Raw genomic sequence first — 14640 nt, forward strand, 5'->3', positions numbered from 1 at the left:
CGCCCGCCCCAGGCCTCTGGCGCCTGTTTGTGCCTGGCTGGGGGCCACGCCCGCCCCGGGCCTTCCTGCAGGCCCTGCCCGCTGGAGGAGCTGGGGGTTCCCTGCCGCCCACCCTGCGTGCTCCAGCCGGCCCCGGGGCCCTTGCACGTGCTGTGGCCGCCTGGGATGGGGGGCTGCCCCCCGTCCCCAGCCCTGTCCCCGCCTTCCCGGGCCCCGGGCCAGCCCCGCTCCCCGGCTGTCCTGGCCGCAGGCCAGCAGCCCCGTGACGGCACGGACGCCTCCCGAGCACTGTCCCCGGAGCCAGGACCCAGGTCAGGGTGAACGGCCGCCCTGCGGGGGCAGGAGGGAGGGCGCTGGGGGGAGGGAGGCTCGCACCCGGGTCCTGCAGGCGGGCGGGCGACAGCCTCGTGCCGACGTCCCCCCCGAGTGACGCCCCGGGCTGAGCCCCACACGGGGACACGGGCGGGCGGGCGGGTCCCGGCAGGGCGGAGGCCGAGGCCCGGCCTGGATCCGAGCCCGGGTGGACGCCGGGGCCCGGCCCGCGGTCAGCTGCTGTCCAGGCCCCGGGTGCCCCGGCTGGGCCCTGGCCGGAGGGCGGGACCAGAGCTTCCTGCAGGCCAGCCGTGCCCGCCGGGACACAGTGCAGGGACGGCGGTGGGGTGCGGGGGAAACAGGGAGAGACAGAGACACACAGGCAGAGAGAGATGGAGAGAGAGACAGAGAGAAAGACAGAGACAGAGAGACAGAGAGAGAAACAGAGACAGAGAGAGACAAAGACAGAGAGACAGACACAGACACAGGCACAGAGACAGAAACAGACAGAGACACAGAGAGAAACAGAGACAGACAGAGACAGAGACACAGAGAGACAAAGAGAGACACAGAGACAGACAGAGACACAGAGAGAGAAACAGAGACAGAGACAGAGAGACACACAGACAGAGACGGACAGAAAGAGAGAGACAGAGAGAGAGACAGAGAAAGACAGAGACAGAGATACAGAGAGACAGAGAGAGACAAAGACAGAGAGACAGAGACAGGCACAGAGACAGAGACAGACAGAGACACAGAGAGAGAAACAGAGACAGAGGGACAGCAACACAGAGAGACACAGAGACAAGCACAGAGACAGAGAGACAAAGACAGAGAGACAGACACAGAGATAAGCACAGAGACAGAGACACAGAGACAGAGAGACACAGAGACAGGCACAGAGACAGACAGACACAGAGACAAACAGAGACAGACAGAGACACAGAGACAGAGAGACAGAGAGACACAGAGAGAGCCACAGAGACAGAGACAGACAGAGACACAGAGAGAGAAACAGACAGAGACAGAGAGACAGAGAGACAAAGACAGAGAGACACAGATACAAGCACAGACACACAGAGAGACAGAGACACAGAGACAGAAACAGAGAGATACAGAGACAAAGACAGAGACAGACGACAGGCATAGAGACAGAGAGAGACACAGACACAGAAAGAGAAACAGAGACAGAGAGACAGAGACAAAGAGAGACAGAGAGACAGACACAGGCACAGAGATAGAGAGACAGAGACAGGCACAGAGACAGAGAGACACACAGAGAGAAACAGAAACAGAGAGACGCAGAGACAGGCACAGAGACAGAGACACACAGAGAGAGAAACAGAAACAGAGAGACAGAGAGAGACAGAGACGGAGAGGAGAGAACAGGAAAAGAGAGGCGAGTCAGAGAGGAGAGAGGGCAGGAGAGCGGGTTCGGGGTTCGGGGTCCATTCCTGTCACCTGCCGATCCCTCCTGCCCCCGCCCGCCGTCAGCTGTCCTGCCTGGACAGTGGGAGATGCCCAGACCACCCCTGAGCCCTCGGTTCCCCCGGCCCTCCCCTTCCCTCCCTCTGGGACAGATGCCCCCCCCCCGCCCGCCGGCCGGGCTCAGGAGTTGGGCCGCACGTTCCCGGCGGGTGGCACCACATCCGCCCGCTCACACGGGGCCGAGGGCAGCTCGGGGCCAGCGTCCACCTGTTGGTGCAGGGGGCACAGGCCCCCGTTCCCGGAGGGCGTGGGGGGCTCACCCTTGTCGGGGTGGCAGGCCCTCTGGGTGGAGACGTGACAGGCAGGGAGAAGGGGGTGACGGCGGGAGGGTTTGAGAGCACAGCTGGGAGATGCTGAGGGCGGACTCCGGGCTCTGTGCTCAGGGTGGACTCCTGGCTCTGTGCTCAGGGTGGATTCCGGGCTCTGTGCTCAGGGCTGACTCCTGGCTCTGTGCTCAGGGAAGACTCCCGGCTCTGTGCTCAGGGCTCACTCCAGGCTCTGTACTCAGTGCAGACTCCTGGCTCTGTGCTCAGGGAAGACTCCCAGCTCTGTGCTCAGGACTCACTCCTGGCTCTGTACTCAGGGTAGATTCCTGGCTCTGTACTCAGGGTGGACTCCTGGCTCTGTGCTCAGGGAGGATTCTGGGCTCTGTACTTAGGGCTTACTCCCAGCTCTATGATCAGGGCTGACTCCTGGCTCTGTGCTCAGGGCTGACTCCTGGTTCTGTGCTCAGGGCTTACTCCTGGCTGTGTGCCAGGGCTCACTCCTGGCTCTGTGCCAGGGCTCACTCCTGGCTCTGTGCTCAGATTGGACTCCAGGCTCTGTGCTCAGGGAAGACTCCTAGCTCTGTGCTCAGGGCGGACTCCCAGCTCTGTGCTCAGGGTGCACTCCTGGCTCTATGCTCAGGGCTGACTCCTAGTTCTGTGCTCAGGGAAGACTCTTGGCCCTGTGCTCCCATTTGCTCCTGGCTCTGTGCTCAGGGCTCAGTCCCAGCTCTGTGCTCAGGGAAGACTCCCAGCTCTGTGTTGAGGGCTGAGTCCTGGCTCTGTGCTCAGGGCTGACTTCTGGCTCTGCGCTCAGGGCTCACTCCTGGGGTGCTCGGGGAAGCCTGTGGGATGCGGGGGGTGGAGCCGGGTCGGCCGCGTTCCAGGCAGCCGCCCTCCCCGCTGTGCCGTCTCTCCGGCAGGGACTCTTGCTCCAGCCCCCACTCTGGGCCCGAGGCGGAGAAGCTGTGCCCCCCAGGGCCCCCCGGCTGGCATCCCCCGTCCCTCCCCCACACAGCCCCACCGGGCTCGAACCCGAGTCAGCGGTATGGTCCGAGGCTGAGGCTTCGCCTCCTTCCTGCCTTTCATCTCCTTGTCGCCTTAGGGACTGCACGAGCCCTACTCACGGCAGCCCCGGAGGGAACCCCGCAGTGTGGCTCTCTCGAACCCTGGCTCTGGCCGCGCCCGGCCGGCAGTCAGCGGGGGCTGTATCCCAGAAGCATGGAGGGCAGGAGAATCGCCTCTCGGACCCGACCCCCGGGGCTCAGCCCCTGAGTGCGTGGAAGGATCACGGAGGGCTTCTTCCTCGGGAAACAGAGAGAGAGAGAGGGAGAGAAACAGAGGAGGAGACAGAGACAGAGACAGAGACAGAGAGAGTAAAGTGCTCAGGAGAGAACCCGGGCTTCCCCGAGGGCGGAGAGACCCCGACACACACCCCAGCATCACACAGGGAAGCACGAACGTCCCCGACTCCAGAGGGGAGATGCGGGCGACACGCATGTCTTGCAGAAAGGAATTTCAGGAGGAGACGGGCAGGGAAGGAAATGGATTTTACTTGGAGAGTTTGAAGGGAAGGAGGGAGAGAGAGAGGGAGAGAGTGGAGAGGAATGTGCTCAAGAGAGAACCCGGGCTCCTCTGAGGATGGGGGGAGAGAGAGACACAGAGAGAGAGAGACAGAGACAGAAAGAGAGTGAGTGTGAGAGAGAGAGGGAGAGAGAGAAGGAGAGAAAGAGAGGGAGAGGGAGAGAGAGACAGAGAGACAGAGAGAGAGAGAACCCGGGCTTCCCCGAGGGCGGAGAGAGAGAGGAGACAGAGACAGAGAGAGAGAGGGAGAGAGAGAAAGAGAGGGAGAGGGAGAGACAGAGAGACAGAGAGAGACACAGAGAGAAAGACAGAGACAGAGACAGAGACAGACAGAGAGAGAGAGAGAGGGAGAGAGAGAAAGAGAGGGAGAGGGAGAGGGAGAGAGAGAGAGACAGAGAGAGACAGAGACAGAGAGACAGAGAGAGAGACAGAGAGAGAGAACCCAGGCTTCCCCGAGGGCGGAGAGACCCCAACACACACCCCAGCATCACCCAGGAAAGCACGAACGTCCCCGTCTCCAGAGGGGAGATGCGGGCGACACGTGTGCTCGGCCACGTGGGCACACGCAGCACCTGGGCTGGGGCAGCGTCTGCGCCCTCCCTGGGCCCCAGGGGCCTGGATGGGGTTTCTCCCACCTGCCCCCGCCTGGGGCTTCTCCCCGGGTCAGAGTCCGTTGCTAAGGGGGCTGCCAGGGGGGCTGGGGGTGGGGATGGGCTTCTTTGGGCTGAATCACCAAAGTTATCAGATGGAGCGAGGGGTCTGAGGGAATTCCAGGAATTTCCTGCCTGGGGAGGGTCCGACCTCGTCTTCTCCGTGTCCACAAAGATTGGAATTTTGTTCCCAAAGTTTCGCCGGCCTGTCCCGTTGCCGACGGCCTTTTCCCTGTCTCCTGCCGACACCCAGGGGACCCAAGCCTCCTCCTGCTGCAGGTCCCGTCCACGCGCCTCCTTCTGTCCCACCTGGTGCCGGGCTTGGGGCTCCGAGGTGTTGTGCTCCCGCGGCTGGGCCCAGCAGGGGCCGGGTGGTGCGTGTCTCGAACCCTGAGCAGGCGGGTGTGGTCAGTGATGGAGATAAACCGCCGCCCTCGCTGGCCTGCTGCTGTGACCGCCCCGCAGCGAGACTTTCGTCCTCCTGCTCCGTCGCGGCCACTGATAAAGGCGCGGGGCAGCTGCCGGAGCAAATGGCCTGGGGTTGGGGGCAAGGTGGGGGTGCGGGGACAGCCTGGGCACGGGGCACCTCTGGGTGCATGCCCTGAGGGGCGCGGCTGCCCGCGTGGGCTCCGGGGAATGATGTCCCGCCTGCTGTCTCCGCAGGATGAGCGTGAAGCCCCCGGCCGCCGCGTGCTGACAGCCCCCCACCCCACCCTGCTGCTTCGTCCCATGCTGGTCTCCGCCACGTGAAGTCTCCAGGACCACAGCCCCACAGACCACCCGCCACGCCGGCTGCCGAGTGAGTCAAGCCACCGACCGCGGCGTGTCGGGACAGTGGACACGGGCAGGGGGGAGGGTTGGGGGCGTCTCACGCCTGCCGGAGAGCAAAGGGACGTGGGCACATCGTGGTTGGGGGTGGGGTGGGCGGGGCTCAGGCGGGCGGGGGGACACCGTGGGATGGGACCCGGCAGACCCGTGGCTGCACGAGCTTGACGCAGCAGAGTCCTCTGGGGAGCTGGGGGCAAAGGCTCCAGGTGCTCGCACTGCCTCAGCGTCGGGGGTAGATGGCGCATGTCCTGCAGGAAGGGGACCCTGACTCAGCGACAGCACTCACTTCCTGTAGGGAGAGGGGAGGGAGAGGGTGGAGCACTCACTTCCTGTGGGAAGAAGACATGGAGCACTCACTTCCTGTAGGGAGGGAGAGGGAGGGGTGGAGCACTCACTTCCTGTGGGAAGAAGACATGGAGCACTCACTTCCTGTAGGGAGGGGAGGGAGGGGGTGGAGCACTCACTTCCTGTGAGAAGACATGGAGCACTCATTTCCTGTAGGGAGGGGTAGGGAGGGGTGGAGCACTCACTTCTTGTATGAAGGAAACATGGAGCACTCACTTCCTGTAGGAACGGGGAGGGAGGGGTGGAGCACTCACTTCCTGTGGGAAGAAGACATGGAGCACGGACTTCCTGTAGAAGGGGAGGGAGGGGGTGGAGCACTCACTTCCTGTGAGAAGACATGGAGCACTCACTTCCTGTAGGGAGGGGTAGGGAGGGGGTGGAGCACTCACTTCCTGTAGGAAAGGGAGATGGAGCACTCACTTCCTGTAGGAAAGGGAGATGGAGCACTCACTTCCTATAGGAAGGGGATAGGGAGGGGGATGGAGCACTCACTTCCTATAGAAAGGGGATAGGGAGGGGCATGGAGCACTCACTTCCTGTAGAAAGGGGATAGGGAGGGGATGGAGCACTCACTTCCTGCAGGAAGGAGACATGGAGAACTCACTTCCTGTTGAAAGGGGAGGGGTGGAGCACTCACTTCCTGTTGGAATGGGAAAGGGAGGGGGTGGAGCACTCACTTCCTGTTGGAAGGGGAAAAGGAGGGGATGGAACACTCACTTCCTGCAGGAAGGAAACATGGAGCAGTCACTTCCTGTAGGAAGGGGAGAGTGAGGGAGGATGTAGCACTCACTCCCTGCAGGACGGAAGAGTGAGGAAGGGGAATGGAGCACTCACTTCCTGTAGGAAAGGGAGAGTGAGGGGGGATGGAGAAATAGTCACTGCTTGCAGGATAGGGAGATGGAGCACTCACTTCCTGGAGGAAGTGCGGTGGAGCACTCCCTTCCTGCAGGAAGGGCCAATGGAGCTTGCAAGCTGAGACCACTCTACCCCCACTGGGGCATGCCCAGGGCAGCAGGTGGCAGAGTTTCGACCCCGGTCTCCCAGACAGCGGGCAGCTCTTGGCTTCTCAATCACTCATTCACTCATTCAATCAGGGGCACTCATTCACTCAGGCCTTCCCGCTTCCCTGCCTCTCCCGGCACCCAGAGTGGGTGGCTCCAAGGGTGCGGCTGTGCTCACCATTGGGCTACTCCACCGCCTAATCGCCACCGTCACCCCACCCTCCCCCGCCTGCTCCCCCACTCCCAGTAACAAAACCAACCCCACAGTCTCAGTAGCTAATTAAAAGTGTGCGGCAGACAAAGCCTCATGATTAATTCATGAGGGACCCATGCAGCCGTCATTATCCATTCCTAATGTTCTGAAAGTGGGACCGTTTTGGCGGGGGGGGGGCCTGAAGTGTCTGCTCCTAAATTATTATCGTTATTAATAACAATATCCATCCCGTCTCGCCGACAGAGAGCCGTGCTGGCTGGGAATTTCAGGGTTCCTGAGTGCCACGACTCAGGCTCGATTCCTCCTGTTTTCCTCCTTTTTCAGCCTTGGAAAAGTTTCTTCTCGATTCCGTTCTCTGTCATTGGTGCCCCCTCCCAGCCCCCCGCCCCAAAGTTCTTGGGTATGAAAATCTTCTTAGGAATCGCCGCCTGCAGGCAAAATGTCTTGTCAAGTGAGATGATGTTTCATTGGAGTGGGGCTGCCGGCAGCCTCCTGAATTGTGAGACCGTAGAGGAATGGGCGGGTCAGTGGCTAGAAAGGAAGATGAATGATGGACAGACAGACACAGAGACAGGAAAATAGAGCTGGCTGGCTGGCTGGCTGGCTGGCTGGCTGTGAGGATTGACAGAAGGAAAAGAGAGGGAAGGAGGGAGCTGACATTTGGGGGATGGATGGGGAGATGAATGGATGGAGGGTGAGTGAGTGATTTATGGATTGAGATACACAGATACAGGAATGAGTGGATGGATGGGTGGGTGGGTGGATGGATGGATGAATAGGTGGGTGGGTGGATGGATGGATGGGTGGGTGGGTGGGTGGATGGATGGATGAATAGGTGGGTGGGTGGATGAATGAATGAGTGCATGGGTGGTGGGTGGATGAATAGGTGGGTGGATGGTTGGATGAGTGGGTGGGTTGGTGGATGGATGGATGGGTGGATTGATGGGTGGGTGGATGGTGGATGGATGGATGAATAGGTGGGTGGATGGATGGGTGGGTAGGTTGGTGGATGGATGGATGGAATGATGGATGGGTTGGTGGATGGGTTGGTGTATGGATGGATGGTTGGATGGGTGGATGAATGGGTGGATGGATGGATGATGGATGGATGGATGGTGGGTGGATGGATGGATGGAATGGATGGGTTGGTGGATGGATGGATGGGTGGATTGATGGGTGGATGGATGTGTGGATGGATGGATGGATGTGTGGATGGATGGGTGGATGGATGGATTGTTGGATAGATGTGTGGATGTGTGGATGGATGGATGTGTGGATGGGTGGATGGATGGATGGGTGAATGGATGGGTGGATGGATGGGTGGATGGATGGATGGATGGATGGATGGGTAGATGGATGGATGGATGGATGGATGGATGGATGGATGGATGGATGTGTGGATGGATGGATGGGTGGGTGGGTGGATAGATGGGTGGGTGGATAGATGGGTGAATGGATGGATGGATGGGTGGATGGATGGATGGATGGATGGGTAGATGGATGGATGTATTGGTGGATGGGTGAATGTATGTATGTATGGATGAATCAAAGTGTAGCTGGGTGGCTGGACAGATGGACAATGGATGGATGAAAGGTGGGTGATGTATGGATAGAGTTACACAGATCCGGGAATGGGTGGAATGAATGAGCGGGTAGTTGATTGGATGGAGAATGGATGGTTGGTCGCTGGCAGATAGACGGTAGATGAATGGGTACATGGATACCTATACGGACAGGCTGATGCACGATAGAGATCAACACACAGGCACAGGAACGGGTGGGTGATGGATGAATAATCACAATTGGAAGGATACATAGAGGGAGACCTGAGATGCTGCATGGATGGATCTATGGGTGATGCAGAGACAGATAAGGGCATGATGGATGGGCGGACAGACAGATAGACACGGGTAGATGGATGATTAATGGACGGGGATGGGTAGATGGATGGACACACAGCTGAAGGAAAGATGCGGAGAAGGTGACAGTTGGAGGGCGGGTGGTCCACAGATGCGAGGATGGTGACTCAGACATGAGGCGTGGGCGGGGCCTGATGCCCCCCTTACAGCCCCCCGCTCCCACCAGGTGGACCAGGCTCTCGGCAGAGGGCCCGCCGGTCCCAGTGGGCGGGACGGATGCTGGCGGTTCAGCGTGTACGGAGCCCCAGTCAGCTCACGTCAGGCCCCGCTCTTAAGCTCAGAGGCACATGGGGGAGGGCTCCAGGACAGACCCCCGCAGTAGGGTGGGCTTCCCTGTCCCTGCCTTCTGCTGCTGGCCTTCCCGCTCGGCCTTACTGCCGCTGCTTGGGCGTCAGCTTTTGGGACCCACGCACTGCCTGGGGCAGATTCTCAGTCTCTCGGCGCCCTGCCCAAGAAGCCCTTCTCGTTCACCCCGGGCTGGTCCCGCCGCTTCAGAGAGCTGATGCCAGGCCACCCCTGGCCCGCCTGCCTGTGTGAGACGGCCTGAGAAGAATATCATGCACATTCAGCAAGTGGACCGGGGCAGATCTTTCTCGTTTGGGTCATGCGGTTATCACTAGGGTTAATGTGTCAGGGCTGGAGTGATAGCACAGCAAGGGAGGGCGTTTGCCTTGCACACGGCCGACCTGGGCTCGATTCCCAGCATCCCATAGGGTCCCCCGAGCACCGCCAGGAGCCATTCCTGAGTGCAGAGCCAGGAGTAACTCCTGAGCATCGCCGGGTGTGATCCAGAAGGCAAAATAATAATAATAATAATAATAATAATAATAATAATAATAATAATAATAATAGAGCTAATGTGTATGGTTTCGGCCACCAGGGCCCCCACCAGCAGTGATGTGCCAGGGTCCGCCACAGCCTCGGTATCACCTCTGCTCCACATGTTCCTTCCCCCAGCTGCCCTGCTACCAAATCTGACGTCTGCCACCCTGCAATGCTGTGTACACGTTGGCTTGTGACTGTGCTGAAGATGATTGAGCTCAGTCAGTAGTTGGCTTCCCCATTCCGATTTACTTCACTCGACGTGAAGCCGTCCACTTCCATCTACGATGCAACGAACTTGCATCATTTCATCTTTAGTACAGCTGCATCGTATTCCATTGTGTGTATTTGTCCACACACACACACAACTGCTGTTGTCGGACTTTTTTTTTTTTTTTTTTTTGCTTTTTGGGTCACACCTGGCGATGCACAGGGGTTACTCCCGGCTCTGCAGTCAGGAATCACCCCTGGCGGTGCTCAGGGGACCGTATGGGTTGCTGGGAATCGAACCTGGGTTGGCCGCGTGCAAGGCAGACACCCTACCCGCTGTGCTATCGCTCCAGCCCCTGTTGTCGGACATTTGGGTTAGCTCCATATCCCGACTCTTGTGCTAATGAATTTAGTGCCCAGGTCCTATTGCACAGTGACTATAGCTGTGTGTTTGCGTTCCAAATTACCCTCTCTGTGTTTGGGGAGCTAGGTGCCAAGACGCGCCCTCCGTGTGACATGCAAAGGTTCTGTGCTTAGCTTTGTGGAGGGCTCTTCGTGTTCTTTGCCTAGCGGCCAAAGCAGAGAACATCACGGTGTTAGCTCGGGGTCCCTTTTCACCACATGTCCCCTAGCCTCGAGGGTTTCTGAGCTGTGGGGCATGGGCAGACCTCATTGATGTGAGGTGAAATCTTGTTGCTTGGATTTTCACTTCCCTGATTAAAAAAAAAAAGTGATGGTGAACATGTTTCTGTAACACCTTTTCCCATCTCCCGCTGGCTTCCCTCCATCTTCTCTGCGGCTCTGTCTCGTTCCCTCCCCTCTCCTGGTTTTGACTGGGCTTTTGTTGAGCGTTGTCGTTGGTGCTTTGTGTATCTTGGACACGATCCCTTTGTCTGACGTAGGGCACCCAGGTGTGTTGTCTGTCCCCTTGCCCGAGGTCGTCTTTTTATTTCGTCCAAGTTTTCTTTTGTCATGTAGAACATTTTCTGCTTTCGCTTTGCCACACCGGGCAGGGCTCACGGCTTGGTTCTGGCTCTGTACTCAGGGATCACTCCTGTCAGGCTTAGAGGTGGGGGGGGGAGAGTGGAGGGGGGGGCGTATGTGGCCCCGGGGGATGGAACCCAGGTCGGCAGCGTGCACGGCCAGTGCCCTCCTCGACGTGCTGTCCCTCGGCCCCCGTCACGTAGCAGCTTTTGAAAGGATGCTGTCCATTTGTTTGTCTTCGTCACTGCCGGTCGGGTAGAGTCAAGGCATCCTGGAGCGCTCTGACTCTGTTCTCCCCGGCGCGCGCTGTGGCTTGTACGTGCCCTTTTCCCCCAGCACATCCAACACCCAGGATCATCTGATGCGTTAATTCACGGCTTGAATTATTGATACCCTTTTCCCGCCCAGCATTTTTGAGAAGTCCAAAATTTTTTTCTTTTTTAAATTTGCAACTTCAGCTGCACCCTCCGCTGAAGGAAATACAGCAGAGATGACATGTCCGGGTGTGAGTGCGGAAACCAGGGGCAGATCCCTGTTTCGTGACCCCTCCTGACCTCTGGGGGGGGGGGGCTGTACATGGACACAGGGTGTCACGGAAGCAAGGCCAGTGCTGGAATGGTGAGCTTCTTCCCCAGCCTGATGCCGGGGGGGCCTTGAAACAAAGACAGCTGGGAGGGTCCCGGGGACCCCAGCCCTGCTTCTCTGGGGGGTCCCTGCTCCCCAAGGGATGGAACACTCACTCACTTTTCTCCTGGTAATTCCCAGCCACCGGAAGGGGTTATAAGTGGGACTAATTATGGGAGATGCAAATTGCTTTTATGGCTGTTTCAAAACATTCCAATGACCCGTAATTAAAGGGTGCTACCAAATCACTGGCTAATTGTCCCCATGCCAGAGGGCGTGCAGATTTCATCAGGTCCCTGCAGGGCGGGAGCCCGGGCAGGTGGCAGGCAGGAACCGGCCAGGTGCAGGTGAGCTTGGGTCAAGAGCTGCTCTCTGGACATGTGTGCCCTCTGACCACCGCCCCCCCAGCAACGCTTTCCTGCTGGGCATGACTTCCTCTTGGCCACGCCTTCTGACCACGCCCCTCCAGACCACGCCTTCCCGTTGGCCAAACCCTCTCTGGCCACGGTTTCCCTCTGACCACGGCCCTCCTAGTCACACCTTCCCTCCGACCACACACTCTGGCCTCACTTTTCCCTCTCATCACACCCCCTTCTGGCTACACCTTCCCTCTGGCCACGCCTTCCATATGACCATGCCCCTCTTTGACCACGCCTTATTTCTAGCCACGCCTCCCATTGAAGCACACCCCTTGGCCACACCTCCCTTTGACCACGCCTTCTTTCTAACCACGCCTCTCATTTAGACACATTCCTTGGCCACACCTCCCTTTGACCACACCTGCTTTTTAACCACGCCTCCCATAGAAACACACCCGTTGGCCACACCTCCCTTTGACCACGCCTTCTCTCTAACCACGCCTCCCATTGAAGCTCACCCCTTGGCCACACCTCCCTTTGACCACGCCTTCTTTCTAACCACGCCTCCCATTGAAGCTCACCCCTTGGCCACACCTCCCATTGACCACGCCTTCTCTCTAACCACGCCTCCCATTGAAGCACACCCCTTGGCCACACCTCCTTTGACCATGCCTTCTTTCTAACCACGCCTCCCATTGACGCTCACAGCATGGCCACACCTCCCTTTGACCATGCCTTCTTTCTAACCACGCCTCCCATTGAAGCACACCCCTTGGCCACACCTCCCATTGACCACGCCTTCTCTCTAACCACGCCTCCCATTGAAGTATACCCCTTGGCCACACCTCCCTTTGACCATGCCTTCTTTCTAACCACGCCTCCCATTGGCCACACCCACTTGTGGCTGCGCCTTGCATCTGGCCACGCCCTCCCAGGCCACGCACCCTTTGGTGTTTTTGAGCCGGACACTTCTGGGAGGTTGAGTTAACGATGCCCTCAAGCGCTCGGGGGGTTTTAGGACTTGGTTCCACCCAGGGCACGGCCACGAGTGGCCCCTTGGACACAGCCCCTGGGCACCGCCACCTGCGGCCCCTACAGGGACAAAGGGAGATGCTGAGGGGAATCCCCACTTCCAAGCCGAGGTGTGGCCCTCCCCTCCGGGCTGGTGGCAGGGAAACCTGGTGTCAGACTCCACACGCGCACGCAGAGTGCTGAGTGCTCCTAGGTGGGCCCCTGAGCCCGCACGGCCCTCCGCCCCCGGCTGTGGTGGGCATCCGTGGTGTATCCGTGGCGGTGCTGGGCACCCCTTCTCCCTGGGAAGTGTGCCAAGGACCGGGCAGCTTGCCCGGGAGTGCCAGCTGCTGCTCCCAACCCCTCACCCTGGCTTCCCGCTTCTCAGATCTGCTCCCGTGCCCATGTGGACGCTGGCGTGGCCGTCCAGCCCACATGACCTCTGCCTGCGTGCTCCGTCCCCGTGGGACCTCAGCAGGGGCTTCTTCATCCACCTTGTCTTCTGTGGCCAAGGGTCTAACCCGGTGGGGGAGGCGTGGCCTAGTGTGGGAAGGCGTGGCCTCATAAGGGCATGTCCTTGTATGGGTGGGAGGCGTGGCCAAGGATATTATTGCCAAATAGGGGAGGCGTGGCCGTATTGGAGTGTACTCCTATTGGAGGCGTGGCCTCATGGGGAGGCTTGTCCTTATATGGATGGGAGGCGTGGCCAAGGGTATTGCCTAATAGGGGAGGCGTGGCCGTATTGGAGTGTACTCCTATTGGAGGCGTGGCCTCGGGGGGGTGGCCTCATGGGGGCTTGTCCTTATATGGGTGGGAGGCGTGGCCAAGGGTATTGCCTAATAGGGGAAGCGTGGCCGTATTTGAGTGTACTCCTATTGGCGGCGTGACCTTGGAGGCGTGGCCTCATGGGGAGGCTTGTCCTTATGTGGGTGGGAGGCGTGGCCAAGGGTATTACCTAATAAGTGAGGCGTGGCCGTATTGGAGTGTACTCCTATTGGAGGGGTGACCTTGGAGGCGTGGCCTCATGTGGGAGGTTTGTCCTTACATGAGTGGGAGGCGTGGCCAAGGGTATTGCTTAATAGGGGAGGCGTGGCCGTATTGGAGGTGTACTCCTATTGGAGGCGTGGCCTCATGGGGGCGGCTTGTCCTTATATGGGTGGGAGGCGTGGCCAAGGGTATTACCTAATAAGGGAGGCGTGGCCATATTGGAGTGTACTATTGGAGGGGGGACCTTGGAGGCGTGGCCTCATGTGGGAGGTTTGTCCTTACATGAGTGGGAGGCGTGGCCAAGGGTATTGCTTAATAGGGGAGGCGTGGCCGTATTGGAGGTGTACTCCTATTGGAGGCGTGGCCTTGGAGGCGTGGCCTCATGGGGGCGGCTTGTCCTTATATGGGTGTTAGGCGTGGCCAAGGCTATTGCCTGCGGGGGAGGCGTGGCCTCGTCTGGGTGGGAGGCGTGGCCTTGCTGGGGAGGCGTGGCCAGGGGCAGTGCCTGGCGGTGGCCTTTCGGGGGAGGCCCTGCAGGACCCCGCGGGCAGTGGGCGGCAGCAGTGGGCGTGCCCCTGCCGGCGCGCCCCCCTGACGGCCGTGTGTCCCGCAGGAAGATGCGGCGCGTGCTCCTGTGCCTGCTCTGGCTGCTGCGGGCGGCGCGGGGCCAGGCGGCGGCCAGGCCCAACATCGTGCTGCTCATGGCTGACGACCTGGGCATCGGGGACCCCGGCTGCTACGGCAACACGACCCTCAGGTGGGCGCCGGCCTGCGCCACGCGGGGGAGGGGGGCTTCCCGGCCCACCTGGTACAGGACCAGGCTGTGGCTGTGGGCAGGAGACACGCACATACACAGACACATGCATGCACACACAGACACATACAGACATACATGCACAGATGTACACGAACACACACACATGCACACATGCGTGCACACACAGACACATACAGACATACATGCACAGATGTACACGAACACACACACATGCACACATGCGTGCACACACGCACACACACAGAAACACACACAGAGACA

The 14640-nt window shown here is 59.4% G+C and overlaps 1 protein-coding gene across 1 annotated transcript in view; it reads left to right on the forward strand.

The window, feature by feature from the left end:
- The first annotated feature begins 291 nt into the window (after positions 1-291).
- STS (steroid sulfatase) overlaps positions 292-14640 on the forward strand; it is a 35299-nt gene continuing 20950 nt past the window's right edge. The window contains exons 1-3 of the mRNA XM_055123615.1: positions 292-311; positions 4961-5096; positions 14215-14358. Coding sequence (XP_054979590.1) covers positions 14219-14358 — 140 coding nt within the window. The 5' untranslated portion in view covers positions 292-311; positions 4961-5096; positions 14215-14218. The remainder of the gene's footprint in view (positions 312-4960; positions 5097-14214; positions 14359-14640) is intronic.

This window comes from Sorex araneus, assembly GCF_027595985.1.
Source record: "Sorex araneus isolate mSorAra2 chromosome X unlocalized genomic scaffold, mSorAra2.pri SUPER_X_unloc_2, whole genome shotgun sequence".
NCBI lineage: Eukaryota > Metazoa > Chordata > Mammalia > Eulipotyphla > Soricidae > Sorex > Sorex araneus.